At 40.6% G+C, this 26,170-nt stretch overlaps 1 protein-coding gene across 1 annotated transcript in view; it reads right to left on the bottom strand.

The window, feature by feature from the left end:
• Positions 1–1,774: 1,774 nt before the first annotated feature.
• Positions 1,775–26,170, bottom strand: part of PRDM6 (PR/SET domain 6) — a 115,044-nt gene continuing 90,648 nt past the window's right edge. The window contains exons 5-7 of the mRNA XM_004384278.1: positions 21,468–21,807; positions 8,942–9,118; positions 1,775–1,889 (exon numbers count right to left, since the gene is read on the bottom strand). Coding sequence (XP_004384335.1) covers positions 1,775–1,889; positions 8,942–9,118; positions 21,468–21,807 — 632 coding nt within the window. The remainder of the gene's footprint in view (positions 1,890–8,941; positions 9,119–21,467; positions 21,808–26,170) is intronic.

The following is a 26,170-nucleotide window of genomic DNA, read 5'->3' as shown; positions in this document are numbered from 1 at the left end:
CCAGAGCAGCTGGTGGGTTTGAACTGCCAACCCTTCAGTTAGCAGCCGAGTGCTTAACCACTTCGACACCAGAGTTCCTACAATTAGCGAGGCCCTGTTTTATTCCATTTTAAATGGAATGATAGTTGGGAGCTAAAAGATGGAGAAGCAAAATTAAAAGGAAAGAAGACTTTCTGAAAATCAAATATGTGACGATCGATTAAATTGAAGCACGAAGTATCCTTGCCTTTCAGTAGTGACTTGATCTATGTGTCTCAAAATTTCACTGAGGGAAGACAGCGAAAGAGCTAAATGACTGGGAGTTCTTTAAATGGCTGTGTCCTGCTGTCAAGTGACCAAGAATGCTATAAACAGGAATCACTGCTGTTGAGCACTCTAGATGAAACTATTTGGTTTTATCTGAACTGGCCGTTGAGGTAAACTCAGTCTCTGAGATGCTTCTTGGAGCTAATGGACCAAGAGTTCCAAGAGTGGTCACTCTTTTTTGACGTTATTTCATTTCATGGAATGTGACACAATTTTGCTGAGCACCACTGTTAAACCACCATAAGGCTAGCTGAAGTTAAACACACTTTTCCAGCACTCAGCCAAAGAACAGTGAGTTTCTGTACATAATTCTTTCTCTTTCAATTGATAAATCTTGAGGGAAGAATATTATCAAGGGCTGAAGGAGATGATAAGGTAATTCCTGGCAAGTCTGTTCTAACCACAACCCTCCCCGTGGCTCCTCCGCTTAGTGTCTCCTTGTCTGGTCTATCTTCTGCAGAAGTGCTGCTCCTGCCCTCAGGATCAAGTAAATGGGCCTCCAGGGCTTCCCCTGTACAAGGTGGGGGAGATGAAACTGCCTACAAGGGCCTTCCTTGACAACTGGGCTTGGCACTTAAATATTCAACCACTTTCAAAATAACAAAAAAGTACCTGAAGCCTAATACCTTATATTCAGCTTCATACCGAAGAACTTTATTTTCATTTTTTTTAAGCTAAAACGTTACGGAAAACAAAATTTTCTCAACTAGCTGCTGCTTCGGAACAATATACTGTATTATGAAGCTCCGTACATAATAATTTTAATGTTTTTAAAATTATGACAGGACAAAGAAAGTCCCCCATTTTTTCCCCTTGAATTTTGAAATTTAAACCATTCTCTTCCTTTTCCAGGTGCTCTTGCATCAGGCTGCTGGATGAAAGGAGCCACGTGAAAAGGGTCTGAAAAGCGAGCGTGGAGAACACGGAAATAGAGTGCCTCTTGGGCTGAAGATGGTACTGACTTCGCGAAGGCTCGTGCTTCTGCTTCCACGGTCCCCTCTGGGCCTCAGGCAAGGCCAAACCAAAACAGCAGGAAGAAGGGCTGTACAGTGGGTCCCCTTGAATCATGCTATTAAAACAAGGTGCAACGAGAAACAAGTCCCTGTGCATTCTTAGTCACAACTGTGGGCAAAGGAACCCACATGATTCCTCCCTTTGGTATTAAATAACAGTTTAAAAAAGCTTTTTAGAAACAAAGCAAATACATGGTGGGACTGGAAATGTTAGCCATCCCAGGTTAGTTGTCCACTGAGATAAGTCTCATCCTTAGTCATAAATAAATAATCTCTTTCCTGGTCTGACTTCCACGCCAGGATCAATATCTCTTAACATCTTACTTATTTTATTACTGCTTTTGGTTTTCTGGGACTGATTGAAAGTTGCTCAGAGGAAATCTTTGGTTTTGCTTAAGTGTCCGTGACATTTAATCATGACTTTCCTTGCAGTTTAATTCCAACCAGTCAATCAGTTAATCCACTTCGATTGATTCTGGGCTCTCGGTTATTGGCTTGCACTCATTGGGCATCCGCTGGTGTCGGCTCAGCTGGGTGGCCTGCGTGAAGCTCCTCTCACACCTCTCGCACCTGGTGGAGGCAAGAGAGAAAATTGAGACCAGGGAGCGGGGCCTGCAGGGTGATGGGCTTCCTCTCATCCTGCCTAATCAGAACAGACACTCCAAAGTGGCTTCAGATTTTACCAGCTCAAGAGGTTTAATCGGTGGCTCCTTCCAAGGCCTGGATGCCTGTGATGGGACAAAGCCCATCTGATGCTGAACAGAGGGATCTGTCAATAGGCAGGGGGAAGGTGATTTCTCCAGAGAGCCCTGTCCTGCTGCAGCTCTGATCACTGTCAGTTCAAATAGATAAAGAACAAAAAGAGATTTTTAGGAGTGAGCCATCAAAGCAGCAGCTTGTCTGCAGTTTTCTGCTCCGTAACCCCAAAGAGAAATTGATGACAAATAGAATTTCACCTGCTGCTAATTTAAAATCAGGAATTCTACTCCCCTTGGCACGGCAGCCAAAGAGGGATCAGCTCTCAATTTGGAAAGTAGAGGAAGGAGGACATTAGTTTAGTGACTATGGGGGGTGTGGGGGGTGGGCTTGGGTAGCCCCTTTTTTGTAAAAGCTAGTAAAAATATCACAGCCCAATTATGTTTAGGGTGAAAACAAGGCTAAGGTGAGAGGCAGCTCAGGAACCAGAAATCAACGGGCGTTTGTGTAGGCCAAGATGTTCACCTCTCCAAAAAGTACAGTACAAGTAATGTACATGTGGACCAATATGTCTGATAAGGAGAAAAGAATAGCTCTTCTCCTTAACTTAAAACAAAGCAAAACAAAAAAATTGTAATCTAGAGACCCTGGGTCTATCTCCCATGTCCGTATCTCCCACACAACGCACACTTACTAGTCTGATGGCTGCACAATCTACCAGAACAAACAAACAAAACCTAGTGGTGGCCTCTAGTTTTTCTATTGTTGCTCCTGGCTGGTCGCCTGTGGTGTGTATATATGTAGAGATGAACTGTGGCAAGAAGCTCAGTGCAGACAGTGGTCCCCATCACCACCCTGCACATCTGGGCTGCTGAGAGCACTGGCCAAGCACTTTTCAGGGCACCACAGCCACCTTAGCCATCCCATAATCTCCTCTCCTCAAATCTTTGAAGAGAAAGGTATTCAGGAGGAACTGCAGACAACTGTCTCTCTTTTAATAACATGACCTTTGCTTTTCTGGTCCCTGAAGTATTGGGGCTCTGGCAAAAACCACCACGTGCCCCTTGTCTGACCAAAAGCCATAAATGAGGAAGCCACAGGCCCCCTTATCCAGTGTGTGTTTCTCCTATTCCTCTTCCCTACTAAATTATAGAAGGTGCCTTACCATGGAAATAATTACTATAAAATATTAAATATCCATACACTTTGGGGATTTCTGCATTTTTTTGGATGTTAGGAGGCTAGAGCTTGACTCTGCACTTGGATTTGTCAGGGCTCTGCGCCCGCTGAGTGTGTCGATGTGAAGAAGTTGTGTTTCCTTGACTGTCTTTTGGGGAATATTTTTAGCAGCCTGTTCCACTGTTAAAAACTGCACTGTGATCTTGACAAATGTATAATGTCAGCTTTAATGTATCAGACCTATCAGCTCAATGAAAATAATTCAGAAGTATTGATCACTTAATGATTTCTGGTGTATTCATTAACGTCCATGGGCTGCTCATCCCCTTGCCTGAGCTCCTGAAGTGCTGATGACACGTTAGTGAATTGCTGATTGTTTATTAGAAAACTGATTAGTTGCTGGATTAGTGTGTCAAAATATACTACACCTTTCACTGCTTGACAAACTTTCAAATTATTATATTCCTTTTTTAAGCTCTAGAATAAATTTCAAAGGAAGTGGAATAACTTGAGCAATTATGAGGACTGACAATTTACCTGGGTCATGATTTTACTCTTCTAATCCTGTGTATTAAAATATGAAGAGTTCATAAATAGGAAGTTTAGTGCCTCATATGAGGCAAATACCTAACTAAATGTTATATGTAAACATCCAGATTGAACAGAGATACTAAAATGAGAGTTAAATTTTTCTCAAGTGTTTAAATGTCTCACATATATTTATAGGCATGGAACAATTCGTTGTAGTATTCAGGGAATTTACTAAGTCTAATTTATGGGGTGTGCAAGAAGACCACTGCTGAAAAATCATCTCTAGTGCCATCTGCTCACCTAGTGTGAATAAAAACATACACAGATACATAGAAAATTATCTTTGTTTAGGTCCCTTTCCCAGGAATTCCCCCCTTCTTGAGGCAAGTGGGCTACTAGAAACAATATCTATGTGGTTTGGAAATTACAAGAACGCAAGCTGTATATCTGAGGAAGCAAAGGGAGCTAGGTATAAAAAAATGCCTTTAAAAAAAAAATACAGGAAGGGCCTCAGTTTTATGTTCATTGTTTTCAATTAAAAAAAAAATTCCCTTCACAAAATATTTTCATAGTTTAATGAAACTCATCACAAGGACAGACTCAGCTAAAGTACCTGGATGCCAGCAGGTGAGGCCCTGACTTCAGTTGGTTAACATTCAATTAACACTAAATTATGATCCCTAACAAGTGACCGGGTAAGGGCGTGTCTAAGCCTGGATTCATGCTGAGTAATGGAATAAGACAAAGAGCACCGGTGAAACAATGGTTAAGTGCTCGGCCACTAACTGAAGGTTTGATGGTTTGAACCCACCCAACAGCTCCTCAGAAGAAAAGACCTAGTAATCTGCTCCCATAAAGATTACAGTCTATAGAACCCAATGAGGCAGTTCTACTCTGTTGCACGGGGTTGCTACGAGTCAAAACTGACTTGACGGCACCTTACAACAACATCATCAACAACAATGGAATAAGAAGGAAAGAAAGATATGGGTAATGAGCTAGGAGGAAGGAATGCTCTTGCACACAGAGATCTTCCCTATATGTGCCTTTCCTTAGTATAGGTGCTGATGTCATAGCCTTGAGAGAATCATCGCAGGAACACTTCCAAATATTCAGTAAGGAGAAAGTCTCCCACTTTCTGCTACCAGTATAAGAGTCCTCGTTAAACTTGATTTCCTTTTAGATTTGAGATCATTCTTTACTTAATAAAGCTGCTGATTGGATTATATATACAGGAAACTTAACAGTTAACCACCTCAGACTGACAGAGGAACAAAACCATGGAAAGTTCTGTTCCATAGATAACCTGCAATAAGCTTTCTGTGCCTCTACAAGTCACAGAATACTTCTAGAACTGAACCAAACTGCACAGGGCTTCACACATATGATGTCCTCAACATATATTTATTGATTTGTTTCGATTTTGCCTAGATCTTATTCAAACATCAGCACTCCTTTGGAATTTCATTTGATTTTTATACTGAGCCAAACTATCTTCATGTGAGGCAAAAACAGAGCAATGAATATTTCCACCTGTTTCTAATAAAGACGAAGCGACGAACTCCTCCTAAGGAAAGTCCTGGCTTGCTCTTACAGCTTCCCAGGATCAGATGCCGGGTGTCAAGCAGCTCATATAGATTCTCCCAGGCAGGGCAGAGAAGCCTACTGAGATCTTGAGAGATTATTTTTAATGACAGAAGAAAGGAGTTCTCACAGTAAAGACTTTTTAGACTGGCAACCTCCTCCTTTCCTTCCTTTCTCCCTTCCTCTCCTCCTTCCTCCCTTCCTTCCTTCGTTTTGGCAATAAAGTGCTTGGCAATTGCTGTTAAAATAAATGATGACTTGTTTTTGCTCCTTGTTCTCCATGGCTTCTAGTTTTACAGCACAAACTGAAAGCCAAGACCTCCATTCTGATCCTTTGAAGTTCAGTTTACCTATGTGCTCATTTACCGTAGAAATTCTATGTCTATAGCCTAGGTTAGCTGCTGACAAGCCTGTGATCTACATACAGCTCCAGGACGGACGGAGTCTTTCAGTGGGGTTTCAGCCAATCAGATGGTGAGGCGAAGTCTAGACTGGAACTCTGATCTTTTACTGCAAAGTCTTCTCCAGACTTCTTTGGTTTGCAATAATCTTGCTCTACTTGAAAAACCACTTCTCAGATGAAGATGCTAGAAGTTGGAAAGGGCTTTCCCCTTCCCTTGAGATTTGCCCCTGAGAACTCTGTGAAGATTTCCTGGGCCCCGGGTGGGTGGGACAATTTAAGGAATGAGCCATTTGGGGCATCTATTTGGAAGCTTCCCAAGGTGTACAGTTTAGGGTTGTGCATCTTACAAGATTCTTTTCCTTCTTTGCAACACTGTTTAAGCCAATACCCATTAGCTGAAGTAGTACAATTAACTGTTGTGGTGAAACACGTTTTATTGACTAACCTAAACAAAACCAAACAAAAGGTTTTCTTTTCTTTTCTTTTTTTTAACGTTTGCTTTATAAGCTTGTAAAAATATATCTTCATAATATTTACAAATGTCCATGGGATGGATATCCATCAGCTATGGTTGGAAGATTCCCAAAACTCCCTCGGGAGAGTTCAATCCTGAAAGACCTGGTTGTATACACTAAAGGATTTAATTTTCCATTTCCCAGAAGACATTTAAATCTTGCACTTTTAAGAAAGTATACACTCAGCTCTCCCCTAGGAATACGTATTTGATAAGTTAAAGAAAAAAACTTACAGCATGTGACTATCTTGATATGAGCAGGAGCAGAAGGAACTAAAAGGTGCACAACGAATCAAATTCAACCAACCTGGTGGTTTCTTTCTTCCCCACCTCCCCACCCCCACCCCCCCGCAAGGAAATTAGGTTACGGTCACAAGAAATATTTTTGCCAAGAAAAAAATCCTGATCACTAAAGCCCTTCAAATATTAATCTGATGAATTAAAATAAAGTTAAGATGGAACTCTACTGGAAACATGACGAAAACAGGATGTTAAAGGAAAAAAATCTGAATGGAGTCAACGAGGTTACACATAAGTAACACCTTAACATTAACAGAAATCTATTTCCAATTTTGACCCTGAAACCTCTTCAATTAATTACTAAAATCTATTCACACAGCAACAAGATAAAAATCAATCTGATTCCTAGCACTGTATCTATCTGGCTGGCCTCTCTAATGTAAGTGGCCAGAAGGATTGTCAGTTCTCCTGCAACTCTGCTTTTGAAAAGTTGTCTTGCTCAAAGGCATGGGAAATGTGCGATTCTCGTCTTCCACATCCACAGCAGTGGTGAAGCCAGAATCTGTGATCCCCCTGGGAGTCAGGATGAGATGATGACAAAGTTTACTGGGTAGGTTATGACAAAAGATTCTGAGATAGGGAACTCCTAGGATTGTGCCAGCCCATCTGGCAACTTAGGGTGAATTAGAAAAAAGCGTCTCCCTTGTGCTATTGCTGGAAACCCTGGTGGTGTAATGGTTAAGAGCTACGGCTGCTGACCAAAAGGCTGCAGCTCAAATCCACCAGGCGCTCCTTGGAAACCGCATGGGGCAGTCCTACTCTATCCTAGAGGGTCGCTATGAGTTGAAAGCGACTTGACGGCAATGGGGTTGGGTTTTTTCCTAGCTATTGCTAGCTTGACTAGCCTAGTGCAGGCATGATTTTAGACCCTACTGTGTCCTCTCAGCCAGATGCCCTTATGCCATGAACAACCTGCATTTATTTATACAGACAAAAGTATCACTACTTTTATTATTAATAACACAAATTAAACCAAGACGGAAAATAGTTAAGAATGATGGTTTTTATTTGGTAATGAGACTTTGGGGAAGACTTTATGCCTGAGATTGAATATGAGGATTATTTCCTACTGCCTGACTCATTTTCTCTCCTGCTTGATCTTGTCCTATGGAAAGGTGAATAAGGATGAACACCTATGCCCTTTTAATTTTCCTTTTTAAACAGGGAAAGCCAGTACAGCAAATCAGTGGAGAGATGTAAGAGGTTTGAACAGAAAAGACTTCATCACACAGACAGTAAAAACTGCTCTGAGACCACCGACCAGTCGTACACGCTGACTCATGCACCCGAGCCCTGTCACGTGCTATTTGGGCTGTCAGAAGTGCCTCTTTCCCTGTGTACGTCTGGCAAATTCCAACTCATCCTTCAACACACATCTTAAACATCATCTCCCCCAGACAGCATTGATTACATCATCTTTGTGCTACCCTGAAATATCTTATATACATGTTTTATTGTTGTATTTTCCACCCTATGTTGTAATACTTGTTTATTGATTGGGCTTCCCCAAAAAGTATGAGGTCTTCAAAGATGGGAGCTAAATCTGATTCACCTTTGTATCCCTTGTGCCTAGCATGGTGTACAATAAATATTTGCTCAATGAATGAACACATGAAGGAATGAATGAATGAACAAATAAATGAAGAAACGAATAGGTCATCTAGCACATCTCAGACTGACTTTTGTCATGACTGTGATATATCTAGAAACACACACTCTCTGTCAGGTGTCCTTACCTTGCCAAAGCCCTTGAAATCAATTCTACCTCTTCCCACATTTCCTGAATCCTCAAGGGCTTTGACATGCCCTGGGTCTAGGTTTATTTTTTCACCAACATGGTAATTCTGAGGTCCAAAGAATACACTGAAAAGTTACAAATAGACTGCTATAATAGATTCAAACTTCTGTAACACATCAGAAAGAAGAAGAAATCGTTCACCAGAATCCTGAAAGGTTCAGGTTCCCCAGGAGATGATTATCCAGACGTCCTTAAATTGTGGGCACCTTGCTGATGGTCATGAGGTTTACCAATGGCTGTAAAAGCTCTGTGTGGCTCCTAGCTCAAATTCTAGAAGTACAGATCCTTAGGAACTGGAAAGACTCTTAAAATTATTTACTCCTACCTCTTTATTTTACCAGTTAGAAAACAGACCCAGAAAGACTGTCTCATGTCCAAGGTTGCACAGCTTGAGCCAGGACCAGTGGATAGGCTTCCTGATTTCATTTTCCAAGTTTCAGTCATTAAACAGGTGGGTCCTTTTGCAGCCTGGACATTAACCTTCCGAACAGCCTTCCCCACCAGTTGGCTGGGCTGGGCAGCACTGTGCCAACAGCCAGTCCCTCCATTCTTCTGATGGCTCTCGGGAAAAGCTAAGAGAAGGAGTCAGGAGGAGGAAAGGGCTAACTGCTACTTACTTGAAGGGCTTTTCTCCAGTGTGGGTTCGGATGTGGTTGTTGAGGGTGGTGGCCCCAGCAAAGGCACGACCGCAGTAGCCACATTTGAAAGGACGGTCACTAGAGTGAGTGACCACGTGGTTCCTCAGTTCTGAAGGCTGAGAAAAGGACTGGGAGCAGTGACCACACTGGTAGGGTCTGAAACAAATAAAGACACTGCCTGGTCATTATTTTCTATGTTAGTCAATAGAATTCAGCACCATGAGGGAAGGGCCAAAACTTTTGGCTGACATTTTCTAAGTTTTTTAAATGGAGCATACAGTTTTGGGCACTAGATTCCCATTGGTTTACTTGTTACCACTGGAAATAAATGCACAGGACTGCTGAGACAGAGTAATTCCCAAATGAAGATTCCTTCCCAGTATGAATCACATCATTTCAAGAAACTCTAATTTCTTGTTTTTATTCCTCCCTCCAGGCAAATACTAGTATATTTTTGTGGCCATTGAACTACAGACTTGACCAAGAGGAATGTTAAAAGAGAAAATATGTAATTGTCTCTTATGCTTCCGTGGCACTTTTAACTTTTCCAAGTGCTTTAAAATCAATTATCTAGCTTAATCTTTACAATCATCCTCCGGGACTGCAAAAGCAGTTATAATCTCCATCAATCAGTTTGGAAAACTGAGGATAAACTATCCTCACAGGAAATAAGGTCTGATGCAAAGGTCATTCTAGGGTATTTGGACCATATTCTAAGTGCCAGGCAAACACCCAGGCAAGTAAGCAAGTGCATGTGTGTCTCAATAAATACTAAACTGGCTTGAGGTCTGTCGATAGCATAACCACTGGCATTGCACAAACACAGATGTACACCCAGATACGTCTCTTTGCAAAAGAAATCTGGTCTTGAAACACACTCATAAATCCTGACTTCTACTTCCTAGCCCTCCACCCCCATCCCCCGCCCCATATTTACCCATTGGGTCTTTTTCTTGAACCTCAGCTGCCCAGTTTAATCTGGTAGCAACCAATAATTTATATCAGCACTGAAATGACTGGCTGTCACTATGCTTGCAGAAAGATGATTCTGATGCAAAAGCAAATGGAAGGAAGTTGTGACAAATACCTGATAATTAGCAAGATTACCAGAGAACATTCTTTCCAGCTCACAAGAAGAAAATAAATTTTTGGTTTTTATAAAATAGATAAAAATTCTGTCTTCTCTACAGAAATTTTTCTGCTTACATAAGCAGAATCTGGCGAGTGATACAAAACCTGGGGAGTTTTCCCAATTCAAAGCTATTTCATATCATTCCCTGACAGGGCTCTAGTTTGTTTATCAAAAATTTTTGTTAAGAAAACTAATAATCTGTTGTTAGGGATATTAATAGGACTCACAAAGCCCTTGTTTGTGGTCCAGTCTTCCTGGTTGCATTTAGAAAGCCAACGGCTAAAGCAGACTCAATTGCTCTACCTTTAACAAATGCATAAGCTTCCAATGATCAGAAACTAAAATGAAGGGGTAGGAGGCAGTGGTGACCAACCATGTACAACAACTCAATTAAGTGCAAAATGAAGTGTACCCTCTCATTTGTCAAGTGAAGGGCTTAATTGTGGCTACTTGCCTCACTGAACACAAATACTATTATTTTACCGGCTTCAGCACACTGAGCACTGATTGTAGAATTTTTTAGCTTGATTAATAGTCCAGGATTGGTCAATAACTCAGTACTATACAATTTTAATTACTTACATTTAGAAATCTAACTGCTCTCGACCAAGTTTCACAGAAATATATAAGAGTCCTTGGTCAGAAGTTTATCAATCTTGACAAATTACACATGCATTTTATTACAATTATAAAATAATGCTTTGAAAGCCATTAAAATTATATGTAGATGAAAATGTCCTCCTGCCAAATCTGTTCTTTGTAGTAACAATTAACCTTTTGATTTTTGCAGGTTCCTCAAAAAATAATTCTCTCCAGGATGATTTTTTTTAATGTTACTGAAGATTATAAACAAAATAATATATTAATATATTCTATATCCACTGACAAATGATTTTTCTAATAGTGAAGGGACAATTAACATTTATTAGCCTCTGGTTATCTATTTTTAATAGCTATCACAATAAACAATAAGCCACTAAATAAAACCAATTAATCTTTTCTTTTTTTTCCAAACACTGCTGTCAAAAGTTGGGGTGATTTATTTCCTCTAGTCAGAAGTCAATCCATCCTTTTTATGTTAACAGTCACGGTGGCAAAGATTTACACACCGAAGAGCAGAAATAACCACAGAGAAGCTTATGTTGAATTTTTATATCATGGTAAAGCCAATGAAAGTCTAATAGGGTTCTAAAACAGCATCCTTGCCCAGCACTGCCCAAGAAGTGTTTGCCAGGAATCTATTACCCTATGGCACAGTTTTTAAAACTTTGCAGAACTCAGCTTGACTGAATGGAAGGGTGTAGCTCAGAGAAGACAAGAGAGGTGAGTCCGCTTCAGCCCCTAACCCCTGTCAGCTGTGGAACATGGTCAAGTCACTCAACTTCCCTAAACTCGCTATTTTCTCATCTATTTGGCAAGGAGAATGGACAGAACTAGATGCTGTCTCATATTCTTTCATGCACTGTTCCTGCTTCTTGGATAATCAGCAAATGTGCATGGCCTGAGGATTTGTACAGGACACAGCCTCACAAGAGACAAAATCAGCAATATGATCTCCATCTTCCATTGTGTGTAGTAGCCAACTCCCTGTACACGGAGCTTTCTATAAGTGTGTATATGTGTGTGTACTAATTAGAATATGGACAATTTAAACTCATTTGGTGAACAGACGAGAATGCAAAGCAACAAGAAAATTTACTACCAAAATGTGGTACCAAACCTTATTTTAACTAAAAAAAAACCCGTTGCCATCGAGTCAATTCCAACTGCCCTATAGGACAGAGCAGAATTGCCCCATAGGGTTTCCAAGGAGCGGCTGGTGGATTTGAACTGCTGACCTTATCGTTAGCAGCCATAGCTCTTAAACACTGTGTCACCAGGGCTGCAACATTGTTTTAGTTGATCTCAGAGATCAAAGTGATACACCTTCATTCTTAGGTATCTTGAGGAATAAGCTTTTAGACCATGTAGTCACATCCACCTTTGCAGAAGCTAATTTTATGCAGAATTAGAACCAAACTGTGTGCCCTACTTGATACTGTAATAACAAATTATCTCTCTCAGCCTAGAAATTTATAGGATGTTACCCTCAGAAAGTCCAGAAGTTACACAGTGAGCAGGCAAGACTCCTTCAAACCCTCTCTTTTGCACTTTCAATATTTTCTTAAAAATATGAATAGATGAAAATGGTCAAAAAATAACTTCAACTTTTGATTTGTGTCTAGGGTTTCATCTAAGGACATAAGAATACATTGAAGACAGAATTAAATCTTCAAACCCAAGAGATGGACTTAGAAAACATTATCACCACTATAGAACCTCAGGCATCACAACTTCTTTTGGGATAGCAGGCCACAAGACTTAAGACTCTGTGCATGTTTCTATTAAACCAAACCAGTTGCCAACCAGTTGATTCCAACTCATGGCGATCCCATGTATGTCAGAGTAGAACTGTGCTCCACGGTGTTTTCAATGGCTGTGACCCTTCAGGAACTGATCACCAGGTCTTTCTTCTGAGGCATCTCTGGGTGGTTAGAACCACCAACCTTTAGGTTAGCAACTGAGCGCTTAACTGTTTGCATGACCCAAGGAGCCATGTTTCTATTGTTACTGTTGCTAGGTGGCGTCATCTTGGTTCTCACTCATAGTAACCCTACCTACAATGGAACAAAACTGCCCAGTCCTGTGCCATCCTCACAACTCTTGCTATGTATGAGCCCATTATTGTAACCACTGTGTCAATCTATCTTGTTGAGGGTCTTTCTCTTTTTTTCCTGACCCTTTACTTTACCAAGCATGATGCCCTTCTCCAGGGACTGATCCCTCCTGATAACATGTCCAAAGTACTTGAGATGAGGTTTCACCATTCTCATTTCTAATGAGCATTCTGGCTGTACTTCTTCCAAAATAGATTTGTTTGCTCTTCTGGCAGCCCATGGTATATTCAATACTCCTCACCAACACCATAATTCGAATGCATCAATTCTTCTTTAATCTTCCTTATTCATTGTCCAGCTTTCACATGCATATGAGGCCACTGAAAATACCATGGCTTGGTATCTAAGATACGCCACTGGTCTCATCCCTTTGGGAGCAAGGGAGAATGAAGAGAACAGGATATAAGGAAAAGATTAGTTCAAAGGACTAATGGACCACAGCTACCAAGGCCTCCACCAGACTGAGTCCAGTAAAGCTAGATGGCACTCGGCTACTACCGCTGACTGCTCTGACCAGGATCACAACAGAGGGTTCTGGACCGAGCTGGAGAAGGATGTAGAAAAAAATTCTAACACACACAAAAAAAGACCAGATTTACTGGCCTGAAAGAGACTGGAGAAACCCCGAGAGTATGGCCCCCAGACAGCCTTTTAGCTCAGTGGTTGTGAATATGGAGGTCAGGTTATTAACGGAGTCTTGGCTCATGTCTGTCTCACACTAGGTCCACTGGGTCCCCAAACCCATCCTTTAGTGATTTCCCCAGTTCCAGAATGCATAATTGGAATAGATATTCTCAGCAACTGACAGAACCCCCACACTGGATCCCTGACACATGGAGTAAGGGCTATTATGGTAGGGAAAGCCAAGTGGAAGCCATTAGAACTGCCCCTACCTAGGAAAATAGTAAACCAAAAGCAATACCGCATTCCTGGAGGGATTACAGAGATTACTGCCACCATTAAGGACTTGAAGGATGCAGGGGTGGTGATTCCCACCACATCCCCATTCAACTCGCCTATCTGGCTTGTGCAAAAAACAGATGGAACTTGGAGAATGATGGTAGATTATTGAAAACTTAACCAAGTGGTGACTCCGATTGCAGCTGCTGTTCCAGATGTAAACAGGGCTAGTGCATTTTCGATTGTACACGTGTTAGTTGTATCATGTTAGGCGCAAGTATGACTTTGAAATCATCTTTATTCAGAGATTATGCATGGTTTCAGGAGATGTGTACAGGTACCAAGTTAACAAGGGGTGGACTGTGATGGCTAAAATTGTATGTCAACTTGGCTAGACCATTTTAGTAGCTGTATAATGTTGTGATCACCCCCATGATGGAATCTGCTGAGTGGTACTGGTGGAGGCGAGGCCTGTGGCAGCTCACCGCCCTCTCTGTTTCATCTCTCTGCCTTCCACCGGTTACCTTCTTTCTGCTCGCCTTGCCAAGGTTTTTGGCTTTTTCCATACTCAGCAGCTGCCTCTTGTTGTCTCACCTCCGTTTCGTGGGACTTGAGCTAGCAGCTTACCTGTTGATCTTAGAATTTGTCGAACTTCTCAGCCTGCAAGCAAGAGTCCGGTTCCCCGACCTGCCGACCTTGGGTTCACCAGCCCCTGCAGCTACATGAATCAGGAGAAACCTGATTGTCTTGTCTGCTGATCTTGGAATTCACTGACCTTCACAGCCTGTGAATGGGAGCCCCTCTCCAACCTGCCAACCTTGGGTTCACCAGCTTCTGTGGCTACGTGAACTGGGAGAGGCCTCTACCCTGATCTGTGGACTTGGGACGTTCTAGCCTCTATAATTGCGTGAGCTATTTCCTTGATATAAATCTCTCTCTATATATGTTTATATGCTTTACTGGTTTTGCTTCTCTAGAGAACCCAGCCTAAGACAGTGGTGAAGTCACTCCTGAGGTTCACCATTCAGCCAGGGATTGGACAGCCCCATAAAACAAAATGGGACTAATGAGGCACAGCAGTCCAGGGTCAAGGACTAGAAGGCAGAGGGGACAGGAAAGCTGGTGATAGAGAACCCAAGGTTGAGTAAGGACAGTGTTGACATGTAGTGGGGTTGTTAACCATTGTCATAGAGCAACAAGTGTACTAACTGTTTAATGAGAAACTATTTTGTTCTGTAAACTTTCATCTAAAGTGAGAATAGCAGCACAACTGGAAGAATGTAACTGATGTCACTGAATTGTGCATGTAGAAATTTTTGAAACGGTGTATCTTTGGCTATGAATATTTTCACAAAAAAAAAAGTCGAGAAGGAAGAGGGTTGACATGTCATGGGGTTGTTGACCAATGTCATAAAACAATATGTGTATTGACTGTTTAATGAGAAACTATTTGTTCTGTAAACCTTCACCTAAAGTACAATAAAAAAAAAATTAAAAGAAAATACCATGGCTTGGGTCAGGTGCACCTTAGTCCTCAAGGTGACATCTTTGCTTTCTAACACCTTAAAGAGGTCTTCTGCAACAGATTTGCCCAGTGCAATTCATCGTTTGATTTCTTGACTGTTGCTATCATGGGCGTTGATTGTGGATCCAAGTAAAATGAAATCCTTGACAACTTCAATCTCTTCTCCATTTATCATGATGTTGTTTACTGGTCCAGCTGTGAGGATTTTTGTTTTCTTTATGTTAAAGTGTAATCCATACTGAAGGCTGTAGTCTTTGATCTTCATCAGTAAATGCGTCGTCTTCTTCACTTTCAACAAGCAAGGTTGTGTCATTTTCATATTGCAGGTCGTTGTTAATGAGTCTTCTCCCAATCCTGATTCCACATTCTTCTTCATATAGCCCAGCTTCTCAGATTATGTGCTCAGCATACAGATTGAATAAGTATGGTGAAAAGATACATCCGTGACACACACCTTTCCTGATACCACGCAGTATCCCCTTGTTCAGTTTGAATGACTGTCTCTTGGTTTATGTACAGGTTCTGCATAAGCACAATTAAGTGTTCTGGAATTCCCATTCTTCTCAATATTATCTATCATTTGTTAGGATCCACACAGTTGAATGCCTTTGCACAGTCAATAAAACACGGGTAAACATCTCTCTGCTATTCTCTGCTTTCAGTCAAGATCCATCTGACATCAGCAATGACAGCCCTGGTTCCACATCCTCTTCTGAATTCAGCTTGAAATTCTGACAGTTCCTTGCTGATGTACTGCTGTAACCACTTTTGAATGATCTTCAGCAAAATTTTACTTGTATGTGATATTAATGATATTGTTCAATAATTTCCACATTCTATTGGATCTCCTTTCTTTGGAATGGGTACAAATATGAATCTCTTCCTGTCGGTTGGCCAGGTAGCTGACTTCCAAATTTCTTGACATATATGAAACATCTCAATTGGTACTTCATCAATTCCTGGAGACTTGTTTTTCACCAATGCCTTCAGTGCATCTTGGACCTCTTCCTTCAGTACCATCAGTTCTTGATCATATGCTACCTCCTGAAATGGTTGAACATCAAACCAATTCTTTTTGGTACAGTGATTCTGTGTATTCCTTCCATCTTCTTTTGATGCTTCTTGCATTTTTATTAGCACAATCTAATTCCCTACCTCTCAATTTATAGCTGAATGATCTCTGAGGCACAGAATTAGTTGCCATTATCCAACTTTTTATTCTGATGACTAATTTCCTCATAAATTTTTCAAGGTCTGGCCAAAAATAAGACTTTAGTTTATTAAACTTTTGGATACAATCCATTTCAACTCCAAATTGAACATACAGGCAACAGATTGTCTGTATTTGATGTGTCATACCAGAAGAAGCGTGTGAGGATTGACATCCTCAAGTGCTGTGGTAACTTTGCTCTTTCCAGGATCTCATGTCATTGCACAACTAAATGGGCATCTCCTTTCTAAAACACTTTTATTCACCTCAAGTCATCATACACATACAATTTCACTTTTCTCAAAGCAAACAAAATGAGCATTCCTCACAAAGGGATAACATCTTACACCCAGAAATACCTTATGGCTCTTTTGCTACTTGAGACCCTTAGCAGTATTGTTCAATAAAACGATTTCTGAATGATGGAAATGTTCCACATCTGTGCTATCCAATACAGGAGCCAGTAGCCACACGCAGCTGTTGAGTACATGAGAGGTGGCTAGTACAACTGAGAAACTGAAGTATTGTTTTACTTAATTTTGATTAATTTAAATTTAAATGGCCTTGTGTGTCTAGTTTCAACACAGAAATATCAAGCCCCATGAAAAACTAGAAAGTGCTCCAAATTCAATAAAGAAATAACTAAAAAACAGGCAAAGCCTGATTGATTTAGTTAGCATATATCAATGCTGGTAAAATTTTAAGCTGCAAGAAAGCAGTAGAACAATTTTGTACATCCCCTGGCATTATCTGTAACTGGCAGCTCCTCTGCCAAAGATTACTCCAGTAAATGTGCAATTCATTTGCTTTGAGTCTGTAATTGGTTTGGTGTACACATAGGAAAAGGATGAAACATTTAACAAAATTAAGAGTGGTTTGGTTTCAAATTATTAATCCTTCTATGATTTTTATTTCACAGCATGAAAGCCTCCAGGACAAAAGCTGTTTAGTTGTGGCCACATTCTCTCCTTGTTCTGCATCAGCCTGTCCAAGTGCAAATCTCCCGAGACTCCAAAGGGAGCGCTACTTAGGTCACTGCTGGCTGTGTGGAGTGTGAAAAGAACTTAGCTCTATGTAAGGAGAAAAAGATTTCAGGGAAGCTACAAAAGTGCAGCGCCAAAGGGCCTGGAGAACTTAGAAAGCTAAAAAGAAGATAACCTTCACACTTGGAGGGAAAGAAAATGAAACAGTGGAACCCAAGAACATGATACGTTCCAAAGAAACTATTATGATGATGGATTATCTCCAGGCTCCTCCCACCAAACAGCACCTTCTAGAGTCACCTTCCCTTCTGGTACCACCACATCCAATTACAAACAATGATACCTGAAACACAAATATGAACAGCTGATGGTGCTGGGGTTGCTGAAAGCAGACTTTCCCCATATGGCACAAACAATCAAAAAGGAGAAAGGAAAAGGGATGCAAACTAAACAAAGTAAAGATAAACATTATAAAAACACTTTCTGCAGAAAATAAGAGAGAACATATTGATCAGAAAACAGTCCACCGTGACTGAAGGCTTTGCTTACCACTTTCTGGAGCCCCGCCGCCCCTCCCCCACTCCCATGGGACTGTTGGGAGTTTCTGCAGCAGAAAAACAGAAGAGAAAAGGGATTTCTAACTCCCGGTTCAAGGACAAGTGAGTCAAGCTGCCCTGGCGTAGGCAATGAGCTTATGCAAAAACCCAAATGTTTATGAAGTCCCTCAATAAAATATTAGTTTATCTAGATTCCAACAGATTCTTCCCTTTGAATTTGCTCAGGAAAAGAAAAAGTCAGTAGCCTGGAGTAAAGGAAGAAGCAAATCTCTGTTTTTGTTTCATATTAACAAATCAAAATCATGAAATAACAATTCTATGGCTCCTGGACCATCTTGGGCATGTTTTTATCTTTAGTGCTGACTCCCACCTTGCTAGGTCAAACAGAAATTTTTTCCTGCATTCGATGTGAATACGACAGTGGTGAAAAATGCTGCTTCTGGCAACCCTTGGTGTCCATGGATCTCCTTCCTTTAAACCAAGTCACAGACTTTGTGATAGACCCTCACATGAAAAAGCTCACGGATGTAGACACACAAAGTCTCTTTGATGAAGGTTCAAATGTCTGGGATTTCATGGCCAAACATGCAATTCGTTGAATAAAAAAATCTTTTGGATCTAAGATTCTAGGACCTGTTTCAAATTCAGGCCAGTTTGTATCTCTAATCTGTTTATCTTCTGACTTTTTCTTCTGTGTCTCTCTTGCCTCTGGTTCTAATGAGATTTTCCTATCAAAATAAAAGCATTTGAGTTTTTCCAAATAGATGAGAAATGTTTTTTGACTGTTAGGTTCTATGCTTTTTTTACTGTTTATGGCTGAATGGGCACAAACTGCCAAAGACTAAAACCCAGCTGATTTATGGAGTCAATCACTAAAGAATATATACATATATTCAGCAGTTGGAAGTCTCCACATGGGTAATAACAGAAAATGTTCCAAATTTAGCAACCATCATGATCAAACTGACTGTTCCACTGTACTTCTGTACATTTCTCTGATTTAGCAATTCACCCATGTGGCTAAGAATTATTAGATTACCTTTTCCTTACAAATTTTTTCTGGTACAAAGGTAGACGTCCTAGGCTCTGGAACAAAAAACAGCTATTCCAGTCCTATGTTCTAAAAGAAAATTACCTCTCTAGAATGAGGCTAGTGGGTCAAAGTGACTAGACATTTCTCTCTATTTCCTCTTTATCTCCAGAAATCAACTCAGATGTGAGGGTATAAATCAAGCGTCTCCAAGTCTTTACTAAGAAGCTTTGTACTTCATGAAGTTGCCTATAAGGAGACTGATTTTTTTAAGTCATAATTCTTAATTTTAATTTATTCATGAATGATGAGAACCACCTCTCAGACGTTCACCAACAAGCACAGGGAAGGGAGAAGTACGGACCCACTGCTAGTGTAATTCATTCCAACTCTGGTTATTTACCCAAATAGCAAGCACCCATTACTTGACCTCATCTGGTAAGTCGTGGCCGCACGACACCTGGGCATATGAGTCAAGTAAGCTCATCAGGGTCTAGTACAGGACGGGAGTCTCATGCTACCTGGATTTTTGCCAATAATTCCAAATTAGTTTAAAATCAGCATTTATTTAACAATCTCTCATAGGTGTATATTTTGCACATGTATGTTTTCTACACTATTATTTTACAAGGTAGACTTTATAGGGACTTAAACCATAATATAAATACAATTTTCTAAGTGTAACTGGAGTCAGACAAAATAGTCTGCTTTCTACTTACTCTGCCAGATTTTCATTGCTTTATATGACATTCAGCATGAAATCATGTCATACTCAAAGCTAAGCTTTGCGTTCCAGAATTCAGAAATTTTAATTATTATTTTATTTTACCTTGTATGTTCAGATACTGTGCTTGTTGTCTACAATGAATCTTTACACATAACAGATACTTCCATCTGCACTCAATTTATAAAGCAAGTTTATAATAATAAGATTTTAATGCATCTCTTATATTTTAAAAAAACTACCAAAATGCTTTGCCAACTTAAAATAGACAAGCTTGCAAGGAGGGCGAAAATTTTAAAAATCCTTCTGAATGAGGAAAATATTTTCAAAACTTTTTTATCACCTCTACAGCTAATAGTACTATGATGTGCAGAAATCTGTTGGTATTTTCACCAGGAGGCTCTCCTTCTATTGAAAGTAAAAGACTGAGAAGATACAGCCCTAATGTAAACGTTTCAACATTATTTTCCGCAATGCTTGATCCTAAGCAGTGCCTATTAGAATGGCACAAGTAACAGCATATATACATATAAATGTGCATACATACTCTAAAATTTTTAGAAACTATCCACACACACACACACACCCCTCCCCCCATCACCACACCTCCATTCTCCCTGTCTTGCTTGGCTCTTCTGGGCATAGTGTTGTATCCTGCCAGGTTGGGACAGGAGAGCCTGGCATATATTATTAGGCAAGGAGGGCTGACTGGCTTGCTCAAGGTTAATCAGTGGCAAAATTAAGAAACTATTCAGGAGTCCTGCTTCCGAGTCTCCTATTCTCATTCCAAATATTATTTTCTGTTGTATAGTCAACATGCATTTTCAGTGCTATTCTTAGATATTTTGGTTTTAATCAAATTTTCATAAGACATGAAGGAGAGATAAAACACAAGCAATCCTTTTTTATTGAATTAATTCGATCTTTGTCTTTTGTGCTGCCAGCTATCAAGACTGTCGAATAAACTGGTTTTGATTCATAAATAATAGTTCCATTATATCTACTGTGCCACTCGTCAGAGTACCTGAAATTTTAATTCACTTGTTCAGCTAAATTTCACCCTCAGTTCATGGCCATAAAATTCTTTATTGACAAACTTTCAAACCAACTTTGGCTCTGAGGTATCTAGTCAACATTTTTCTTCTGTGTGGATATTAGTTTATTGAATAAGTGGCATCTGTTTTCCTCCACATCACTAGCAGAGTAGGTATTTCCTTTTGACAGTTTTGTAGGATTTATGGGTTTGCATGCTCTGAAGAAAAACAGTACTAAGCAAAAAATTCCAATTCATTACCTCTTTCTACTTAATTAAGTTCATACCCACGGCACACTGGAGGTGAACCTGAAACAACTGTGACAGCAGCAGAGCAGCAAGCTATATTAACTTTGGAAGACAGAGAGGATTCTGATTATCCTGACCTCATTTTTCCATCTATGATATTCATAAATGTTCCTCCCATTTTGCTTCTCTTTAGACTTGGACAGAACTGTCTAGAAAACAAGTGCTGGTTCCTTCCTGCAGTCACCAGCCCGTCCATGCAGCTCTAATAACAGTAAAGTTGAGCAGTGCCCCAACATTACTCTCTGACCTTCCAGAACACAGACACCTTTCATCACAGGGTTTTCCCAGGGGTGCAGCTGGAGGAGGCAATTGGAAGCTGGCTGGAACGCAAGCAGTGGGTCTCACTAAGCAAACACCCCAATGAGCAGTGGGAGTTGGATTTTACCTGTCGGGGTTCTGAGTGCACACGTGCATCTGTAATAGGATCCGCTGTGTGAAAGTCTTAAAGCACTGGCCGCATTTCCAAAGATGCCAGTCACTGAACTCCGAGTGGAGTTGGCTTGTGGAAGTCGGGCTTGCAAGAACTCGCTGGTTTTTCACATTGATTTGGTTAAATCCCGATTCGATGGGCCCAGACTTATCCAGGAGAGAGAAGTTCCTGCTGCACGGAGTCTGTGGGAAAACGATGGAGCGCTGCTGGGCTGGGGAGAGTTTGCTGCTCTTGCTGAAGGGCTGCAGAGTGTCTTGTCTGCACATGGCTTCCATTACCGTTGAAGGGACATTTACTAGGAGAACAGTAATATTATTAGAAGGTCAGTTTTACTAGCCCTTAAAATACGAAAAATAACATGCATTTTTAAAAAATTCCTATAAATCAACATTTTTAAAACTTGTTTTTCTGGACTCAGAATTAACAACAGAAAGCTTGACGATTATTATCACAAATTAATACGTCATTCAATGCCTATCTATTTGGCATAAGGATTGATCTGACAAGATCTTTGCCTTCATGGAGTTCACCTAAGACTTGGGACGTACAAGACTCCATAATGAGGCTCCACATTGTACTGTGGGTTTGGAGGGCATTCAGATGGAAGCACAGTAATGAGGGAGTAAGCAGGGAAGGTTTCCCCAGAAGGTGGCCTTGAGCAGCACAGAAAAAGTGAGCTCAGCATGGCTACATGAAAGATTCAGGCCTTCCACCAGACCTTGCCAGCACACAACAGGTATTGAAGGAAAGGTATTCAAGGAAAGCTGGCTGCAGAGTTGAAGGGAACAATATGAAAGACACCTGGAGACAGGAAAAGTCTGGCATGCTGGGGGGATAATGAGGGAGGCAGGCTGACCGAGCAGGGGACGGGTTCTGGACACTGTGGGAATAAGAAGAATATGGGGGTGGGCAGACCTCAGAGGGCTTTAAAAGTCCAAAAACATAAATTAAAAAAAAAAAGACTTTAGTCCTTGGACATAGACATAGCCTGTTCCTGAGCAAAGGACTAGCATGAAAGAAGAATGAGTGTGCAGAGAGGGCTGGAATGAGGCATGAATGACTCAGAAGTAGGGTTCACAGTGGATAAGGTAAGTGTGGGAGCCTACAGGGTATAGTGCTTGTAACTCAGGCTTAGTTTGGAATCCTGACTCCGCCTTTTATTAGCTGAGTGATTAGTCAAGTTACTCAATCTCTGTGTACCTCAGTTTTCTCATCTGTAAAATGGGGACAGTGGGAGTAATAATTACAAAAATAAAGCAGCACTGCCTGACAGAGACCGGCGAAACCCCAAGAGTATGGCCTCCGGACACCCTTTTACCTTAGTAATGAAGTCACTCCCGAGGTTCACCCTTCAGTCAAAGATCAGAAAGCCCCATAAAACAAAATGAGACTAATGGGGCACAACAGCCCAGGGACAAGGACTAGAAGGCAGGAGGGGAAAGGAAAGCTTGTAATAGGGAACCCAAGGTTGAGAAGGGAGAGTGTTGACATGTTGTGGAGTTGTTAACCAATGTCATAAAACAGTATGTGTACTAACTGTTTAATGACAAACTATTTGTCCTGTAAACCTTCATCTAAGGTACAATTAAAAAAAAAAAAATTAAAAAAAGGCAGCATGGCCTAGTGGTTGAGATGTCCTAGATTTTAATCCAACTCCACTATTAACTAGTTTTGTGACTGTGGGCAATTACGGAGCACATCCATACTTGATACTGTCCTTGGAAAATGTAAAATGGTTGCTCTAAGGATTAAATGAGATAATGCATAGACAGCACTCAGCAAAGAGATTGGCTCATGGTTGACACTAAATAGATGTTGAGCTCTATGAGCCCTGGTTTTCTTATCTTTAAATCCCCTGTTCTGAGGTTTATATGAGGTGATAAAATGCTCATCACAGGGCCTACATGAATAGTAGCCACCATTTCTATAATAGGAGAGGAGACCGGAATGGAGGGAAATGGACCTAAACTGGGCTGGTAGCAGTGGAGAAAGAACTAGAAGCGCGAAACAATTTTGAGGAGGAAAATCTAATACACTTGAAAATTGATTTTCTAAAGTTGTTATTGGATTAATAATATTTATCAAGTGTTCCCTGGTTATCCACAGGTCCAGACATAATTAAAACCCAAAATGCTTAAAAATCACTGTTCTTTTCTAAAGTAACTACTGTGTCAATAAAATGTATTTGTTGCTCATTTCAAGGGTCAAAGAATTTAAAAGTTACAGAGTGGCCAAGAGAAGGAAATTAGAGACCAAATTTTTTTTAAAGGATGATTGGCAAAAAGACTGATGACAGCAAGTAACAAAATGAGGCTGTTGGTCAGTGGTTCACGGCCTCATGGAAGGATGAACTGGAAGCTCTCATCCTGCCCTGCCACAGACCATCATGAAGATTCTTACAGAGCATGAAGATGCAAGTGTCCTCAACTATGAAAAGGGAATGGTACAGGAACATGACTCCAGGAGGCTCTGTCCTTGAGTGGACAGGTAGACACTATGTGAGGGGACACAGGAGGGTTGAGTTGCTGCCACGACCATTATTAGCAGGACAATCTTAGGCAAATTATTCAGTCTCTGTGTGCCTCAGTTTTCCTATTTGTAAAATGGGGACAGTGGTAATAATAATTATAAAAATAATAGCATGGCCTAGTGGTAACATGGCATACTGCCACTACAGTATGCTCTTCTTCTCAGAAAGCACTGGATATAAATAATCACATGTATTAAATGGATCCAATAATAAGAAAGACTGTGTCTACAAGGCACTGTCAGCCTGGCCCATCCTGTCTTCAGCAGGAAAAAAAAAAAAGCAAGAGAATCAGAGTCCTGGAAGGAGCCTAGAGATGTTTAATCAGCAGTTCTTAACCCTGACTGCACATTAGACTCACTGGGAAGATGTTTAAAAAATTAAAAAAGAATTTCTCAGTAAGGGCTGGGCATCTGCATTTTAAAAGTTCCCCAAGTGCTTCTATTGTGCAATCAGGGTTGAGAATCACTGATCTAATCCAGCCCTCTCTTACTACAGATGAAAAAAGCTGAGGCCCAAAGAGGTCCAGGAACTCGTTGAGGGTCACATATTCAGGCAAGGAACAGAGCTAGGCTAGACATTACAGCTTTCTGACTTTGAGGGCAGTGTTTTCTGACCACGCTCCTAACTGTGTCTCCACCCATTAGCTGTATTTCAAACAGAAAAAGGACATTTTATAGCTAGTAGAGTTTATGTGTGTGTGTGTGTGTGTGTGTGTTTGTGTGTGTGTGTGTGTGTGTACTCTACTCTGTCCTATAGGGTCACTATGAGTTGGAATTGACTCGATGGCTATGGGTTTTATGTGCGTGGGGGTGGGGGGGAGCCCTAGTGGCAAAGCAGTTAAGAGCTCAGGCTGCTAACCAAAAAATGTCAGCAGTTCAAACCCACCAGCCACTCCTTGGAAACCCCATGGGGCAGTTCTACTCTGTCCTGTAAGGTCACTATAAGTCAGAATCAACTCGACGGCACACAACAACAACATATATGTGTATACGTATATAAATATATACATATGTATATGCATATATGTATAGCTATAGTTGTTGTTAGGTGCTGTCAAGTCAGTTCCGACTCCAAGCGACCCTACAGGACAGAGGAGAACTGCCCCATAGGGTTTCCAAAGCAGTAAATCTTTATGCAAGCAGACTGTCACATTTTTCTCTTGCAGAGCGGCTGGTGGGTTCAAACCGCCAAACTTTCAGTTAGCAGTTTTAATCACTATGCCATCAAGGCTCATACATATATATTATATATACACACACATACATACAAATAAGATACACAAACATATACATATGCTACATTTACATATAAGTTATACATATGCAGATATACATGGAGTCCCTGGTGGTGTGAACAGTTAACTCATTCAGCTGCTAACTGAAAGGCTGGAAGTTCAAGTCTACCCAGAGGTGCCACGGAAATAAAGCCTGGCTATCTACTTCTGAAAAATCAGCCATTGAAAACCCTATGCAGCATAGTTCTACTCTGACACACATGTGAATTGGAGTTGACTCAACAGCAACTGGATGTACATACATATATATACACATTCACATATATGTTTATGTATATATGTATCTATAAATATGTAGAACTTTGACTTCTGGGGCATAAGTATATAATCAATATGGAATTTGTCAACATTTTTTAGATTTTCAAAAAATATTTCACATCAATTGTCATTTTTTAAATAGGTAATGAAAAATAAGGAGGAAGGTTTTACCACATTTTGGTACTTTTTAAATAAAAAAATAAAAACAGCAGCATTGTCAGAGCTCAGGGTAGAACCCTGTTTAGCCCTCTGTAGCTAATCCAGAAGAGGCAAAGCACAGGGAAACCTACAAGTTTTCAGGTGATACTAAGCTCTCTGGTTGGGAAACGCCAGACTAACAGGAAGGAATGCCTGGTGGGAATGCACCGGGGAACGAAGATGTCATCCACATGCATGAGAACGAGCAAAACTGGCCAGAGTTTCACTGCTGAGAAGAGGATTAAAATGCCTTTGGGAGAAAATAACACAAATTAAACTCTAAGTATAGATTATAAGTTCTGTCTTCTCCCTTATACTCTTGGAAAGTAATCTAGTAAATGAATTTTCAAACATTGCTAAGGTCACATAACCTTGATA

The sequence above is a fragment of the Trichechus manatus genome, unplaced genomic scaffold (genome assembly GCF_000243295.1).
Source record: "Trichechus manatus latirostris isolate Lorelei unplaced genomic scaffold, TriManLat1.0 scaffold00121, whole genome shotgun sequence".
Classification (NCBI taxonomy): Eukaryota; Metazoa; Chordata; class Mammalia; order Sirenia; family Trichechidae; genus Trichechus; species Trichechus manatus.
Note: the sequence above shows the minus strand (reverse complement) of the source record. Positions and strands in the feature narration are given on the sequence as shown.